The 19,188-nt window shown below is 35.0% G+C and overlaps 1 protein-coding gene across 10 annotated transcripts in view; it reads left to right on the forward strand.

Moving 5' to 3' along the window:
• PTPRM (protein tyrosine phosphatase receptor type M) overlaps positions 1 to 19,188 on the forward strand; it is a 416,833-nt gene that overhangs the window by 338,196 nt on the left and 59,449 nt on the right. For all 10 annotated transcript variants that reach the window (XM_072411414.1, XM_072411419.1, XM_072411415.1 and 7 more), the window contains 2 exons: positions 11,573 to 11,660; positions 15,640 to 15,716. In XM_072411414.1, the coding sequence (XP_072267515.1) occupies positions 11,573 to 11,660; positions 15,640 to 15,716 (165 nt within the window). The remainder of the gene's footprint in view (positions 1 to 11,572; positions 11,661 to 15,639; positions 15,717 to 19,188) is intronic.

The raw sequence follows: 19,188 nt of genomic DNA on the forward strand, positions 1-19,188 counted from the left end.
TTACAATTTAAAGAACATGACATAAAAGTACGATAATTATGGGTAGTCTTGAAACACACAACTGATTACCTGTACCATAATCCTAAGGAAGTATAGGAAGCTTGATCTGTGCTCTTCTGCAGGGTACAAATAGCTGAAAGGATTGATCACAAAACTGTTGCCAGCTTTTAGCTGCACAGGACAACACATTTTAATTTTCATCAATTAAAAAAATATGTAGATTTATTTCATGGCTTGACTCTCCAATATTTTGATTACTTTTAGACCTACCCTCACAGTAAGGAAGCCTGTATGGTTAACAGGCATTCAACCCTATTACTGCCAATGTTTCATCTGTGCAGTACCTCAAGGTCCCTCGAAGATAACAAACATTAATAGCTTAAAGGTTTTACTTTCAGTGTGTAGTGTTGCAGGTCAGGTTGTAAGTGAATGAGGTCAGGCAGCCTGAAATACATTGTATGATTAGATCATGGGACATTGTACTTTTATTTCATTTAAAGTTTTTACCAGCTTTTCATGTGTCAACTTCTGGTTTGGGTTAAATGGTTCCTTAAAGTAAAAAGCTTGTGAAATGCACAGGAAAGGATGACACTTGTAGACTGATAGATGTAATGTGCAGTGTTCTGTAGCAGAAAAGATATGACCATGAAATTATAATCTCCCTTCCTTGCCAGTACGATTTACAGGCAATTCCCCTGAGCTCTTGAATAACATTTTGCATTTGAGGGAAAGTCAGTCAGCAAGTCTGTTTGACAAATGAGTGGGAATCAATAAACGGTGCTATCATGTTATGCATTATACTTACTTTTTGCTGCATACTAGATGTTGCTTGTCTGTGCAGACTGCTACATATTTTCATCCAACCTGTTTGAAGATTGCCAAGTGCTCATAATGTGGTAAAGTTCTCTTTCTCCTTTGACTATTCACTGATCAGTCAAAACATTAAAACCACCTGCCTAATAATATTGAGGCCCCTTTGTGCTGACAAAACAACTCTAAACCATTGAGCATTGTCTCCAAAAGACTGAATGTGTGTCTGGTACCAATATGATATCAGCAAGTCCATCAAGTCACAAAGTTTTGGCTGGCTTATTCTTTCAAAAATGATAGTCATTCATTTGATATAAAAGAAAACATGATTTGTCAGACCAGGTCAACTTCTTTTATTTCTATTTTTTTTATTTATTTATGTTCCAGTTTTGAGACTCACTTGGCTAATGTAGGCATAAATGTGTCTGTGCTATAGTGGCTCTCAAGTTAAATTAGGCTGGCCCCCCTAGTATCATGGGCACACATGATACTGTTGCTTGTTCAATCTTTGAATACGAAGAACACCCCACATCACTTAATGAAAACAACTGCAAGGCCTCTCCTGTGCTTTTTTAGATGTTGGAAAACAGTAAGTCTAATTTAAGACCCTAGATTGACTGCAGCAGTCTGCCACAGGCTTCAACTTACTCCCAAACAGCTTGGGAACAGCTTTGTGCAGGAAGTGGTTGTGGATTGCAGCCATAGTTGTTTTTGGCTGCTTGAAATTACTTGAATGCAATTGCCTTTAACCACAACTCACATTGGTTGCTAATGAAGGACTGCGATTAGGCACATCAATTGTGTTCCTCTGTATTTGAGACTATTGTGAAGCCAACTGGAAGCAGGAAAAAAAGGCCAGAAGAAGAAACCACTCACACAATGGGCCTGATTTATGAAAGCTCTCCAAGGCTGGAGAAGATACACTTTCTTCAGTGAAGCTGGGTAATCTAGCAAATCTGAAATGGACCTGGTCCAGGATTCAAAACATTTGCTAGCAAATAGAAAATGATTTTACGAAATCCATTCCAGGTTTACTAAATCACTCAGCTTCACTGATGAAAGTGTATCCTCTCCAGCCTTGTAGAACTTTCATAAATCAGGCCCAATCTGTCAAAGTTTTAAAACTAGCTCTCCTCTACACATGACGAAAAGAACTCTGTGGGGCTTCAGTGACTATACAATTTGGCCCATGTGTGATGAGCAGGATGGGCCGCTGTATGCATAGTGCATAATGGAGATTACTTAGCTGAATCTACTGTCCGCAATAAGTGATCTCCATAATCCTAAAAGTCAGAACTAAACAAAGAAAAGTAGATTTAAGGAAAGGGGAAATTATAAATCTTTTTTTAAGTCTGCTTGTTTAAAATAATTTTGTTTAAATATTTTGGGTCTTGGATGAGCCCATTAAAATCTTTAAACTAATACAAAGATATGATATTAGTCTGAGGTAATATTAAATTTTTTACCAAAATTTCACTGATCTCATTTTGTGTGTGTTATGTGTCCATAACACATAAATATTTACACTCTAGTCAGAAGTAAAATGCAGTTATTCAGTGAATTTGTCTTCACATTGGCATCTCATCACATTGCATCTGCAGGCCCTATTTATTCCTGTTTTTGAAAATGATACGTTAGTTTCTTTGCTGCTTTTTCTCAGCTCCAGAAATCATGGTATTTCTTTTTTGCTCAATAATTAAAGTGTTCATTACAAGTAAGCTTTAAACACCTGTTAAATTACCATTCTTTATGGGAGTAGGTCTGAATCTAAGGAGATATTTCTAAGCACTAATGAATTAAGCCCCAGGCTTTTACCGAATAAATGATTTACTTTTGCTTTCCCTCTTTTGATCTTATGTGCACTATTGTAGCAGAATAGAGATAAGGTAGGATCAGAGAGGCAACTGTCAAAAGGAAAAACTGTGTCAGAAATGGAGAATAGAGTTTCTGTTCACTATATTGCCGCTTTTCTGATTTGATTTATATTTTTTCCTCTTCTCTCAGCTTCTGAAAAATAGTTTGTTTCAAAAGCTGTGAACCATTTGCAGTTTAGAAGTCACAAATGAGGTTTTGCATAGGAAGAGAGCATAGTAAATGGCAGTAACCATTTTAAAAGGTTACAGAAATCCTGCAAGGCAGGGAAATGACACACGTATTAGATTGTAATACCTGGCATACAATACGTTTTTTTACCAGAAAATGTAAGCTAAAATGATCTATTCATGCACAGTATATGTTGGGTATTAAATATAGATATGGTTTATTATTAATTTTAAGTTGCTGCATATTTATACATTTGTACTTTTTTAATCGGATACTATTAAAATATTGCATAAATTGGCTCACACACAAGGAAAAGACATATTCACAAATCTTTGCATAGTTTGAAAAGGATCCTCACTCTGTAAGCTTTTCCTCACAGGATCCCCACAGTGAGCTTTGTATAGACCCTGCAACCAGGCTCACTCTCTAAGAACAAACGGAACTTTTCGGGTTGGTGGGTCTGTTTCTGTTTTTAATATTTCTGTTCCTCACTGCATTCTGTCCTACAGCAACATAAGTTCATGATTTTCTGTTTTTTTTTTTGTAAGTATAGAACTGGCTGATTTCTAGTTGACATTCAGTTGTCTTGATCCTGAAAGTTAAAGCAAGAATTTAAATAATAGCATCTAAAAACAAAATTAAATGCTCCATTACACACATTTAGGAGAATAATAAGATTGATACATTGGTTAGTTACCTTACCAAACACCACTGGAACTTTTCCATCAGGAACAGTTCTATGCATGCTTCAATTATTCTTAGGAAAATAGTTTTTGCTTGGAATGTGAGCTTATTTTGTATTATGAAGCATCCTAGCCATAAGTTGTCCACTGATGCCCCCTGTATTACCAATAACGGTCAGACTTTTAATCTACCTATATTGTTTAGTTTGGGGACTAACCAGCAGGAACAACTGACCAAAACAATTTAGACTGCTACAACCCTATATTTGCACCCTGACAGCATTGCTGATCTCTAAATATTTGAGCACCCAATACTTGAAAAGCAGGTATATTATGGATTTGTGCTGTGGAACTCTCGGTGATGATGTAGGTTTTGGAAGACTCAGGTGGTGCTCCAAATTATAACCTTTTCCATTGAGGCCTATACCTTTTGTAATTTAGTAATTTTACTTTGACTTCAGATACTAGACCTTTGTATAGAGAAAATCAGGAGATCATCCATTCTTCAGTTTGCATTATAACTTTTTGCTGTGTTTTTTCTGATATACGCTTTGTCTTGCAGAGTGTTAGAACAGATGTGTCTATAGTTAAAAATAGCCTTTTCCTACTTTATTTGCTCCGATATACCAATTTGTTCTGAAAACAGCCTTTTTAAACAAGTATAAGAAAGGTTATACTTTTTAAGGCTATTTCAGTAGTAATAAAGGTTAAGCCATTGTAACTGATGATTACTGTTCTCCTAAAGTAAACTGACCTAAGCTGGCAAAGGTTTTATCCATACAACTTGTGCATGATAGCTAAAGAATAAAATATAGAAATGGACAGATTTCAGATTGTAGGTCAGGATTAGAGTGAGTGTCCATTTTTTCTCAATTCCTAAAAATCCTGTAATAATTATATTTACGTTGACATTTTTGAAAACGTGAAATAATTATAGGGTCCAGTGGCTGATTCAATGAAACTGGGAAACAGAAAAGGAGAATAAAAGTAGAACTGATGCCTGTTACTAATCATAATTGTTGCCTTATTGTATCAAGTGATTGGTTGGTATTGCAAATGGCTACACTTTTGTTCTTGTGTTCTTTCCTTGGGTAAAATCAATCAACTAGCCCTTTCTCTTAAAGTAAACCCATTTGTAATTATTTTTGAATCCAGTCTAAACTTTTTACTGTGAATGGTCTATAGTGATATACATCTTTTTTGCATAAATCCAGCAAGTTTTTTTGTGTTAAGTTACTTTATCGTGTGTTTTTTTTTTACTGATGGAAGTGTGCATTTTGAATTCTGCCAATAAATATCAGCACTCTCATCCATCCTGAATTGTCCACTACATTCTGGCTTCTCAAGTGTTACTCATTTCTGGGAGTCTTTCCATATGCTGGCAGAAAATACAGACTAGACCTTTAAATCTAACTTTACAGCTTTCTCAAACCTGGTGTTTCCATACATATGTCTATTCATATAAGTACTACAAAATACATTTTTGAGATTACATTTACATGTTGATTTAAAGTATAAAAAAAAGACACAAAAATAATGAACAGTTGAATGGTAAATTAAGATTTTTAAAGTATATCAGTGGTTTATGCAGATAGATAATTCAATTCAATTTTTAGTCATTCCTAAACTTCGACCTTTCCTCCACTGCTTTATGACTTTTTGCAGATGTACTCGGGGGTAAAATACATTTTTAAAAAGAAATGTAAATGTAAAATGTACTCTAAACTATCAACTCAAGATGAAGATGGTAGTTTTGTTCTAAATCCAGTTATTTTAGGGTATGGTCACTCCCATTTGTTTTAAATAATATACTTGCATTTGTCACCTTATGAAGACATGCATTAAAAACTACTTTAAGATGAAGTAGAATCCAAAATTGAGGCGTCATAAATGAGCATGCAATACTAGAAAAACCTCAAGCCTTACAAAGCACATTGGCAGAGACTTAAGACTGGAAAGAAGAAATGTCCCAGCATAGTGTGGATGTTTAGATTTTTTTTTAATGGATATTTGCACCTTAGTAAAAATGAAATTCTGAATAAGTCATATCCTAACCGCATCTTCCCTGTTCCAAAACAGAGGATGCCTTTAATGATATAACTTAATTCTCAGTTCCTTATATGTATTAGAAGTGTGTGACGGGTAAATAGAAGGAAACTTGAATTGGTAAGAAAAACACCTAAAGAACAGAGTAGTCAATAAGATAAATTTGTTCATATTGTTGGTATGTTAAAAATTGAGCACTCAGAGTCTAATGCAAAGCTTTAGGTGCCAAAAAAGAGAAACAGTTAATTGATTGACTTGTAACCCTGACTTTACCCTTATTTTTAATATTTCCTTAGACCAAACCTGAAACATAACTCCTAACAGATCTATATCAGATTTATAAATGAACCCTCAGATGTATATAAATGCTAGAATGAACTTATTTGCCCATTTTTTGTCTGTTAAATACACAATTAAAAGTATTTTGTTACTTACTGTAGGTTCAGTACATGCAAAAAAGCCCATCCAAGTGAAGTGTTCATCCAATCAAAAGTTTGGTGAACTCATAAGGTCAATTGCAATTTTACACTGCTTCTCTAAAATTTTAAGCAGTGTTAGCAAACCTTCCCAGTTTCATGTGAAATGAAAAACACTTTACACTTTGTTGTGAAAATGTGCAATGGTCCAGATTCGGAGTAAGCAGCCTAGAGGGCCAATACTGTTTTCTACAGACACAGTACAGCTTGCAATTTTTCTCACAGGTTAGAAAAAGTAATCCATCCACTATAACTGTTCTTTAGTTTATAAAGCTGTGGTCCAGTAAAATTTAAAACTAAACTAAAAACTTGTTAAAGTAATGAAAAAGATATAGCTCCTGTTAGGAATCGTGCTGGCATTTCCTTGCTGTGCGCCTCCACCATATCCCAGACAGCTTATTTTGTCCAGCAATATCACTTGCAGCAGCAAGGAAAAAAAAAGAAATAGCTGCAGCCCCTGCTTCCCTTTAGCTGTGCAGCCTGATGTATTTTACCAGCATCCTCATCACATACTCCTTGGCTGTGCACAGCTAAATGGGATTTTAGAGTCTTATCAGTTCCTGACTCTATCATGTGCTGCCATTGGTTACTAGGACTTTATAGCCTCTCCGCTCCCAGTCACCAGTGCCTTTTGTAGTGTTAAGCTAGGCTGACTTGCTGCCGGTGTGTATTCGTGTGCTTTACTTTTGCTGACCCTGCCTGTTCCTGACCCTGTGAGTGATTCTGTACTTGTCTCTGCTGCAATCTTGGTACTGTGTTATCTGCGGGCTCCTGGTCCTTTGTCAGCCCTTCCCCAGACACCATCCCTTGCTCACTAAGTCCTGGGGGTAATCGTGTGCTGGGAAACGCAACCAGTCCCCCGAGGCTGAGAGGGTGCTTTCTATAGGTAAAGAGTGTGTCTTTAGATTGGAGGACTGGTGTCTGGTGAGTAATGTTGCTGAATCAGGGCCTTACAGCTCCCTAATAAACTACCAAAATCATAATGCTGGACCCCCTTTGTTTTCCCCTTTCAGCTTGCAAAGTGTGTAGTGACTTGCTGTTTCTAAACCATTTTAGTCTGAGCAACCTACCCCCTCTTGAGTTTCTTATGTAAAGCAAAATAACTTGGCATAATTATTGAGGTGCTCTAAACGTGCAAAGATATGACAAAGCATTATTTTTGAAAATAGAATATAATATATAATGAAATAAAATCTAGAAAGGAATACACTCAGATACATAGAAATGTAAGTCGATTTTTAAAACTTATTATGGAGTTACTCATTGGATAATGCGGATTTCTGAAAACACAAACCCTAGTGAGCTCATTAAAAAGAGAGCAGTGTGATATCCTCATAAGTGTGCTGCTACTCCTTTTCTTTTCATTCACAGGGGCTTTGACTAACTAGTATTGCTTCAACTTTAGTGAAAATCCCCAATGTTAGGGAGCTGGTTATGCTACTTGGCAGAGTTAAGTAAATCTTAAAGTTTATCAGATGTAATTATGTTTTGTGGCAAACATGCCAAACTATTTTCTTTTTACTTTAAATTTTAATATATATTTTTGCCATCATTCAGCCGTACACTTTTATTCTATTAACAGTGTGTTCGCTTTTTCATTGTAATGTTTATTTTCTTCATTTAGTGCGTGTGCTAGTTTTCCAGACAAAATACAATCAGCGTGTTTTTATTTATATTTTATCTGATGATTTCACTCCAACAAAATGAGCAGTGGAGCAGTTTCTCAGGGAGAAAAAAATTAATCACTTTACTCTAAATAACCTCTTCAATCCTTTTATATTTTATTATTTCCCATTAAATGGACATGAAAAACCTTTCTTCTATTTGTAGCTGCTTAAATTATGCAAATGATTTTGTATGTAATTATAATGCACCCGTTGTTAATTATAAATACAGCTTTTATTTTCATATAGATAGTATTTATGTCATTTGAATAATTAAGTATTCAAGTTCATTGCCAATTTCATAGACAAACTATAATTCTTGTCTGTTTACTTGGAAGAAGACAGAGTCTCAGCTTTATTGCACTCAGTGTTAGCAAACATACATATATTTTCATAGTGTTAAAGGTATGGCACTATAAATCTTTTAGTTTACATAGCTTCTGAGTTTCCAAAATGATAAAGTTGAAATGAAAAGCTTAGAAGCCTATCACCATGCTACTAAAATCCATCTTTCTAGAAAATTGTAAAACTGAATAATTAAAATATTCTTGAGGAACCAGTGGTGACCAATAGGGAATATGTGACTTTTTTTTTAATCATGGGGTTACACCATGACAGCACTGCCACTGGCAAGCTATTTTTTCTCTATAAGAATACTCACAAACAAACAGTTGTCAGTGGTATGCCATATTCTGTTTAGTTTACATTCCCACACAGGAAAGCATGACGGCACCTTGAGCGCCTTGCTTTATGTCTTCTATGTGACCTTACACTGGTCTTATTCTCAGTGACCTTGCTCCCAAATTTGTATGATGGCACAATGAGGTATCCCATTAGATTAAAATAAGTTGTTCCCTCCCACCAGGAGGGGTCTACTTCAAGTGTCCCTAAATATTTCTATCTGAAACTAAACAGTCTGGTTTATGTACAACCACCAATAAAAATATTTACCAAAATACATTATATTTAGAAACATTCCAAACATCAAGTCATTTTTTTAATGTTATTTGATTGTTACCTTTATATTTTGTATCATATAGCTTTTATATTATCTATTCCTTATCTGACTAGAAAGGATAAGCTAAGCATTACAAATGTATTTAATAATAATAATTAATGAGTAATCCTAATATTATCCTACATCATTGAGACACCCCCACAAAATCCCAGATAGGTGAATCTTGTGGTGGCTGTAATCACTGGTTTTGTGATGCGGAGCACTACTCTGATCTTCAGTGGCAAAGAAAACAAAAAACCTTTCATTCTTACTGCAAATGTTCAAAACAATTTGAACTGATCCTTTGTCATCCCTAATATAAACCTTGTTTGAACTTTCTATTGTCTCATTGCTAGATTTATACCGCTAAACCTTTCTAAGTTACTCAACAGGTTATGTGTTTTAACTGCCTTTCTGCCATATTTGTTATATGCCATAGGATAGGGAGGAATAACCATCTTTGATAATACTGTTCAAAGTTATTTGGACAGAAACACGCTTATACCACTCTACAAATTCAGATATAAAGCTCTAAACAACCCACTGTGACCTGATCCAGAGGACAACATCTTGAACCTGTATAGTTGTCTTTTTATGTGGAGTTGTTTCACCAGAAGCTGTCCTGTATAGAAAGGCATTACATAAACATTCTCCAGGATAGGATAGATTTTGTTTTAATTCTTTTGGGGTTGACAAAAGTACCAGTTGTTCAGAACAGTTGCACATCAATATATATGTTGTAACTGTCTTCCACTGTCCATACAAAACAATTATTTCAGGCACTGGGTATGAATCCTCAAGGATTTGTCATGTGTTTATTATAGACGAGGTTACACAATATTCCTTAGGTATAGAGAGGGTGGGAATGACACTCTTCCTAGTTCTCTTTTAAACCTTAACTCCAGATTATTATAAGGTGATCAGAGCCTGGAATGTTTTTTACCTTCTCTTATAGCAAATTTTATTCCTACACCCTGAGTGGAAGCCAATGTACAGTCACAGGGCCTGATTTAATAATGATTTAATATGGAGTAGATAGACTATCATCAGTGAACTTGGGTTGAAAACATTTGCTAATAAATAGCAAATTACCTTTAAGACATTCATTCCAGGTTTCCTGGATCACCCAGGTTTACTGATGAAAGTGTATCTTCTCAAGCAGTCTTGGAGGGTTTAATAAATCAGCCCTACAATATCAAAACAAGAATTCCCCCCAAAAAAACTCCAGCTGTTAGTTTTATGTGTTTAGTCGATTGATTTCACCAGTTCCCCTGATGAATTCAATCGACAAAAAGCATCAGACAGGCTAATATCTGACAATTTTTATCATAGCTGTATGGATGTTTACATATTTTCTTAACAAAGCTTAGTTTTCTGTGTCAGGTTATTAAATTTCTGTTAACAGCATGACTGTAGATTTAGTTCCACTCGGGGTGCTGGAATTAACTTTCGTAAAGAGGGATCCAGGTGATCGAGAGCTGTGATACCAATGATTTTATGCTGGTGTTGAGTTAGGAGTTAATTCAACGAATGGAGGAGGACAAGCAGCAGAGTTTAGTTAGGGTCACTGCTGAAGACCACCTAGAGAACTGGTTAATGGGAGGCCATACCATAAGCATGTATAAACCTTTGAAAATACAGGTCTGACATTTCCAGTCTGTGCTTTATTGGATGGGCATATGTGTGACTAAGAGCTTGGCAAGAGAAAACATTGGGGGTTATTTGATAATTGAATATAGTCTGTTTACCCAACAAAATGAATTATCATCTTGGATGAGAACTTCTACTAAACATCCAGATTCTCAAAGCTTAGAGAAAGTTCCCTTACATTGTGGTTAAAAGTGAACAATCTAAAATTATTTAAAAATTATTTTGCTAAGTGAACAATCTAAACTTGTTTTGTAAATTTACCCCATATTTCTATTAATTGGGAACCCAGGAATGGGTGGAAAAGCTTTGATTGAAAGATAAGGGATTCAAGGCTATTACCCTTGAATTTCTTACTAGTAACAGGAAGAGAGAAAATCTCCCCAGTAAAGATTCCTAGAATAATACAGGATTGGTAAAAATTGTTATTCCTTCCCATCCTAACACCTTAATATTGTGGTAAAAATTCCATATTTACTATCTGTTTTGTCATCTGTTTATCTAGCTGGGTAACTTGTGCTTCTCCAGCTGTGTGGAATAAATGGCTGACCTTCCCGATTAGTTTGTTAAAGTAGTAAAAACACCTTAATATTTTTTGCAGTTCAAGTTTTCAGTTAGGCTGCTGTCACTGGCCTATTAGCCATTTACATAGATTTATGTAGTATTCATTAAACAGTGTTGCGCACTCTCGTTCTTAATGTGCATATACAAAATAGTCAACTATTGTTATCCATTGTTTTAATGGCACAAGTGAGCCTAAAAACACGATGATGCCTGTTGATTGTGCCTGGAAATGGACAGTATTTTGTTATCACAATGTCTAGCACATGCACAGCTTAACAGTCAACTTGTCAGAATGCTGTACTGTCGATCTCCATTTATGTTCCCATTACAGTTTATTCTTGGCTCATTATCTAAAGAGGAAGCTTGGGTGGCACTGCTTTGAAAGGCATGTGTGATAGTGACAACGTAAATTGTACCTTGCGTATTGCTCAAATGAAGCATACATGATTGTTCGGTTAGATCTCCAGATAATTAAATCATCTTGTGAACAACTGAGGCAGTCATTTCTGTTACTTTAGTCAAGCTGGCATTTTTCTAGTTCTATTAAGAAGTCATCGCTGCAATTCTACTCCTAACCTTGGAGTGTGGATTTTCCCTTCCTTCTATGTGGCATAATGTCTTGTGACTCATTTGTTTTTTCAGAGCTTCTTTGAAGGACAGACAGCACCGTGGGAGTCAGCAAAGAAAGACGAGAACAGAATGAAGAACAGATATGGGAATATCATAGCATGTAAGTGTTGACAGTATGATAGTGGCACCGCATATGATTCCATTGCAGTGGCTGCTTTGACTGACCAGAAAAAATTCCCAATGTGCATTTGGAGGACAATTAAATTTTAAGCCCCTATGAGCAATATTATCTTTGCCTAATTATTGCCGAGTTTAGCAAATTAAATATGTGGATTAACCCTCTGAAATGCAGAATCGGGATGGAACTGTGTTTTTTGTGTTCATTTTGTGGCGATTCGAGGTATGGAGCACCTGATAATTATGAACCCATTTATCTTAGGTTAAGGTTTTTTGTCTGAGAGATTGCAGACTAAAATTAGAGATTTCATTACACAGGCAAATTTATAACCTTTACAAATGTGAAACATCCGTAGATCATTCAGAAGAAAAGGTTACAAATTTTGTGCCTGTTAAATAAATCATCTTAGCCCAAAGAGCAGGCATAGATTTAAAAACTTCCTGCCGTATAGATAATTATGCGCAAACTCACAAAATCAGAATCAATTTCCTCTTCAAAGGTTATATTGTTCTCAACAGGGCTAAAACAAATTTTTGTGCAAAAACTAGGGGGATAAAACAGGTTTGAATAATAAAATATTATTACTTTATGAATTTACAATTTCAGTATGGCGGGCTAATAAGCTTTAGCTTTTTCTGCACTTGTATAAATAGTGTTTCTATTAGGACGTAGGGAACGTTTGTTTGTACAACCAATAGAACTAAGAAATGTTTCTCATTACTTTTTATGTTATGCCAAACGATTGGCTGTTCAGTTCACCTTTTGGTTGGATACAGTCAACCTAATTATCCCAAGATTTTACCACATGTGTATGGAAAATTCTCACACATCTGAACCAATACCACTTTAAAACAAAGCTAAAGTATCCTATATATATCCATATATTAATATAAATTAAAAGTTCAAAAGAGTGCAAAATAGTAATGTAAAAACCCGAGTATAAGCTGACTTTTTCAGCACCCAAAATGTGCTGAAAAAGTCACCCTTGGCTTATACTCCAGTCAGGTGCATCCTGGAGGGTCCCTCTAGAAAAGCACCCTGTGCCAGCCGATTCCCGCTCCTGCCCCCGCAAACCTGCTTACCTGATCTGCCAGTGTCCTCCCATCATCCTTCGCGTCTTCTTCCTTCCCCCCATCGGTGTTCTCTGCACCGGATGAGTCACCGGGAGTTCCTGGTGCCGTCAGTGTGTGCGGACGTTCCGTTCAGGGCGGGGCAGAAAACTCAAATCTTTTTGTATTGCATTCAATACAAAATAACTGTATTGAATGCAATACAGTGGATTTATATGTGTAAAAGCGGTACATTGTTTTTCATGAACTTTTATTTTACAGTATAATATAATAGTATGAGTATAATATTTATTTAAATTTTTTTTTTAATTTTATACATGTATTATTTTGACATGATTTTGTGTTTCAAACTTTATTGTATTCATACTATTATATTATACTGTAATACTATACTGAACAGTACAGTACTGTAAAATAAATTTTCATGAAAAGGTAAAGTAAGTTATATCAACTAATGATGCATAATTTATCAGATGACTAATATATGATTAGTTACTAATCATATATTAATCATCTGATAAATTATTATTACTACACAGTATTTATATAGCCCCATCATATTACGCAGCGCTGTACAAAGTCTATAGTCATGTCACTAACTGTCCCTCAAAGGGGTCCACAATCTAATGTCCCTACCATAGTCATATGTCATTAATGTAGTCTAAGGTCAATTTTTTTGGGAAAGCTAATTACCCTAACTTAAATAAAAAGAAGGGAACCTCACTGGTAGAAGTGAAACTTCCCAGTAGCTGCAGCATTTCCCACCCTCGGCTTATACTCGAGTCATTCAATCTTTTCCTCTTTTCCAAGGTAAAAATAGGTACCTTGGCGAATACTCGTGTCAACTTATACTCGAGTATATACGGTATTTTTTTATATTACAGTGTCCAGGTGAGATGTCATCACATCGTTCTTATATCTTTTACAAATACTACCTGAAAGTTATTTCCACCAATATGTCTGCAAAGATATAATGCTAAACATGAAAAGGAAACTATAGCCCCTGTTGGCTGTAAGGGAGAACACTAAACTAATGTATTACCATATTTACCTGTCAAAAAAGAAAAATATATCATTTTTACATTTGTTTTTATTTTTGTAATCTTATATACTATACTATGTAAAGAAAGGAAGTGCAAAAACACAATTATTTATGCCCTTTAATGATGAATCATGCTTTAGTAATTAGTGACTGTAGTATTCTGTATTCGAACCATCTATTTAATATCTGTGTGCACTGTTTAAATTCCATTTAATAGGATTTCGATGGATTTTTAGCTAGATGGATGTATCTGAAATTAGGATACACTAGGATTTTGGTACTTTTAAGACTATATTAAACAAACATTCCATGAACTGATTTTAAAAACAACTGGATGTAAAGTTAAGAGCTGTAAACATATTTTTGTGGATCTACCTGAAATAAAGAAGAAGGACACAGGAAAATAGTTGAAGTTGTGGTGCTACCCCTGGGAATTACTTTTCTGGTTTAGGATTTGCGCTAGACTGAATTCAGTGCTATATAAGTGTTATAATTATGATAATCATTATATAACTGCATTTGAAATATGGTTTGAATAATTCACTTTCCACTACTACACTTTTTTGATAAGGTAGTGATCTTCCAAAGCGTAATCAATGTCTGCTGGACACCAAAATGATGTATTCAACTCAGTTGTTTGCCAGTGAGCTAGAACAGTATTGGCATACCAATAATTTAAAATACAGATCTGTTGCATTCAGCATTACATGAGACTGACTGTCACTTTGCTAACACTGTTGACTTTTTGATACCAGAGCATAATTAAGCCCTGTGGTGCATTAGGAACTAGGCTGTGTCTTATCACCATGTAAGGGAAATACGTAATAAGAAACTGTGCCATCAGGAAGAAAAGTAATTTATTACAATGAGCAAAAGCAGCTAGCTCAGAGCAATGGGCCAAGACCCATTTTAATTTAACTCAGCAGACCTTCTGGGAATCTGGGAAGACTTAAGTTTGCTAATTCCATTCCAAAGTTATTCAGAAACTGGGTAAGCCAGATAATCTAACTTGTTACAATGGTACATCCCTTTAATTCACATATTAGTTATAAAGCCTTGGATTTGTGAAATGTGCTATGCCTCAGAGATGTTTACACCTTTTCTAATTTGGAAGACAGAAATTCTCAAATCGTCCACATCTTTGTCTAATCTCTAAAAACTAAGGTCTAAATTCAGAAGGGAGTTTTCCCAGATAGAAACTTCAGTTACATTGTGTAACATTACAAATATATATATTTTATTTGCAATGCATCTGTGGAATATAGTTAGTCGTTAATTGTATAATTGTAGCATTTAGCAATTATTTAATAGCAGGTTTCATATAAGATGATAAATCAAAATCAAAATGTTTCTTAAAAACTTTTTTTTACATTAGTCCTTACTTCTGTTCCTTGACCGCTGCTCTGGCTTAGTCAGAGGTGCTGCCAGATTCTGTTTTCTGATTAAGTCAACATTTGAAGACAGAAGGGTGTTTGCTTGTATCATTATATGGAATAAATCAATCCTGACATCTCTTTTGTTGTCTATGTATCTTAGGCAAGTGCTTAGATTGTCTATCAGGAGTTAAAAAAAATAAAAGGCATGTCTACTTTTCTATTTTCTTACTTTGTTGTTCCCAGAATATTTCAACCAGTATATAGACATTTCATAAAAGCATGAACTGTATTGAAATTATGCTTTTGTGGTTACTAGTTTGACCGTGTATGAGATATAATACAATGATTGGTTTTTATTATCACATACGAACACTCATATGCATTGTTAATTCATTCCTGAAAAAAATAAAGTCATAGACATAGTGTTAAATGTTGGTCAAGTGTTTAAAAGAGTTACTCTAAATCTGTTGCAGATGACCATTCCAGAGTGAGACTGCAGAGTATTGAAGATGAAGCCAGCTCAGACTATATCAATGGAAACTATATTGATGTATGTATACTAAACTTTATTTATCAGTATATCATATCCTGTTTAATCTTGTTTTCCATATATATATATATTTATTTATTTTTTTTATTTTTTATTTTTTTAAAGAATATCACATGAAGGCTTTTTAAGAGGCTCTATCACAAACCTAAAATTTCAGTTTCTTTTGATATGTTTAAAATTTGTTTGTAAAAATAAGGATTTAAAACATGACAAGGCCAGAGCACTGGTTTAGCTAAGAATAGATAAGGGATGGGTTATTAATATGATGACCAGTATGAATGTTAAAAGAGGTTTCTTGCACTGCTTCTTAGAGGAATATAGAGATGGAGACTAGAACAATATTGGATTAGAAATATGCAAAACGTGATTTTTTTTAGGGGGGAGTTGGTTTTGCAACGTAAGTGCACTTTTAGTGACATTGCCACTTATTAACTTTCAGCACTGACTGATGCTGAACTATAGTATAATGTATTAAATCTCATTTTGTAAGCTTGCTTAGACAGAACACTTACAATAAATTTTAAGATGCTGTTCAGAATGAAACAGATTTTCAGTCCTACTGAAAATGCTGTTACACACTTTTACCAATAAACTCCTGGAATTGAATTCTATCTTTAGCTTTCAGTTATTTCTGTGTGCTCCACTGAAACTGTGAACTAGGCTTTGTGCCCATACCTGTGGTGAAAAAGCAAGATCATTGGTCATGTTTAGGATGGCCTATGCACAAATGGTATTATAATGCTATTTCAACCATCATGATTGTTTTCAGTGACAGATGAATTAATGAGAGCTGTACACACAGTGCCCATTCTGTTCTATATAAAGTAGAGGATGAGCCGACGTTCCCAACCGGTAATTTATGTATCCGTCCTGATATACCAATGAACAACGTCGGGTAACCCTTGTACACATCAGATTCTTTCCCGAGACAAGCATGACTGTTCATCTCGAGCAATATTCATCTGACGTATGTAACAGGAGAAGGAAAATTCATGCCATTTCTGGGGAAAACGCTTCTCTACATTTCTTCTAGTGCAGATCAGGTGAATAAAAACATAGGGAATTATACACATAGTCTTTTTTTTATAGGAAGGTTTAAGACTCAACTGCTGGCTGCACGCATACAATAAATCAATACTCTGTCATTACAGTGTAATAAAGCAGGGCCCTTGCTTAATAACCTAATAGTGCTAAACTCACTGTTGCACATATTGGCATCTTCTAGTGTGAGGTTTTCTTTACACACACTGATAAATGCATATAGAAAGTTACTGTTATTTCCTTCTGTCACTAGTTGGGCATAATTCTTCATTAAATAGAAAGCCGTTTGCATATTAATGTGACAAAACTATGTAATTCCTAATGCTGTGATTTGCAGTCTCTTGTCATCTCCACACTTTTAAGTTCCCTTCAAAGGAGCGTGCAGCTGTTAACCAGTGCTTCTAATGCAAGCAAGCCATTTCATTAAATATGTAAGCCCTTTAATTATTCAGCACCACTTCTTTGTTCGTATTGCATCATGTTAACCAAATGTTTTACATTAGAATGAACTATCCGAGAAATAGTGAGTTTGTAGATAAATCTATTCATTCCAAGTTATAATTGAAAACTATAGAAGCTGCACTGCAAATATGAAAAAACGTATTTGGAGGCAGTCAGTTTCCTAATGTGAAATATTTTCAGCTGCACTGACAAGACAATCAAATGAAATTGTCTGTTAGCAGAATAACTGTGCACACGTTTATAGTGAATATGCTTTTTCCTAATAAGGTGTCCCATTCATACACATAACACATTGAATTAGAATTGACCCTTTTGAGAACCATCATTTTTCTCATTTCATGTTACTTCAGGTTCCAAGATGCTCTCTATGCTGTTATCAACATTGACAAATTTGTGGATAAGTTAACTTCTGATTGAGGAAATGAATAATACAGGGTTATAGGTATTATGAGTATGGGTACAAAGGAAGGGTTATAAAGAATGGCTTTTTTGATAACCAATAAGTCCAATAGAATAGTCCATATAGAATAAAGCACCATAAACCAAACATAATTTGCCATCTAAAATATTCTAAACCACTGTCCACCCACAAGGCAGGCAACAAAGTTGGCAACAAAACAGACAGAAAGCTTTCAGCTGGCTGATAAAACTTCTTTAACCTCTTATTGATAGCTCAGTGTAAAGGCAAGAGATATTTCATTATTGGTTGTTGACTGGCCAGTCACCAATCCTCACTATGTTCAGCACAGCAAGATCCGATCTCAGCTTCTTCTTGGCAACTACAGGCAAACTACACCCAAAAAGATTAAGACAAAAGCCAGCAGACTAGCCCAAATTGAAATCATTCCTATATACCATAAATTTAATTAAAAAAATGTTATTAAAGAAAAAAATGTAGTGAGGTAGGAGGTTACACATCGAATGCTTTATTTTTAATTTATTTTAACATTAGTTGTAGGAAAAATATCAGGGATTGCTTAGTCTGTAGCCAACAGCATGGGATTCCAGTTCATGGCTCTTGGCCCAGATTTTGTACTGGTGCTAAGGTTTCAACATTCCCTCCCTTGCCCTGGCCTAACAAAAAATATAACAGTATGTAACATCAAGAACACTTCAAAAAAATGTTTATTTATCATTGGTAAACCTAACGCTTTTTTTTCTTTCAATGTTTATACTTTTTTCTACATACTGTATTTATAATGAGAACTATAAAGAAAATGCAAGATTTAGCTATTATACTGCAAAATGAACAGGGCTACCTGGGTATGTCTACCTGTAATAAAATTAATTTAGTTATTTTTACTGAAGCTAATTGAGAGACATGTTTTTTGTAAGACTAGTAAAGAGAGAAGAACAAAGCTGAAAGGTGTGAAAGGGGGACTATATATGGCACGTTTTAATGCCTTTTGTGTGTAGCAGACATTAAATTACACAGAGGATGGAGGAAGTTGCATTTTGGGTAAAAAAAAAAATAAGCTTGCATTAGAAATGTGATTGTTATTCAGCCAAGGATGTTTTATTACATGTTTAAAAAGTCAAGAGTTTGAAAACAGTTGCCCTCCATACTTGAGTCTGTTTTTTCCACATTCGCTAAAAGCTCTCCCTCAAGTTCTATGATTTTAAACAACAGTATAACCCTGTACTAACAGTGCAACATTTTATAGCCAATTAGATGTAGGGTGTTTTTGTTGTTCAAAAATTAACTAGCTGCAAATATTAAAAAAAAACAACTCACCTATGTTTTATGTATGTTAAATAATGATTTAGGGGAAACTGAACTGTGGAAGTTATGCCCTTAAAAAAAGCAAGGAAGCGGACTTTTGCCATTTGACTTTGCCATTCTCCCTGTACTGACTAACCAAGCCTTGGTCTGCACTATGTTTCTTTAGGACGGTGGTCATCTTAGTGGGGTTAGGGCTTTTCTTTCTCATGTCAGAATCTTGAACAAGGGAACAGTGAGCAGCACAGT

This window comes from Pyxicephalus adspersus, chromosome 5 (assembly GCF_032062135.1).
Source record: "Pyxicephalus adspersus chromosome 5, UCB_Pads_2.0, whole genome shotgun sequence".
Classification (NCBI taxonomy): domain Eukaryota; kingdom Metazoa; phylum Chordata; class Amphibia; order Anura; family Pyxicephalidae; genus Pyxicephalus; species Pyxicephalus adspersus.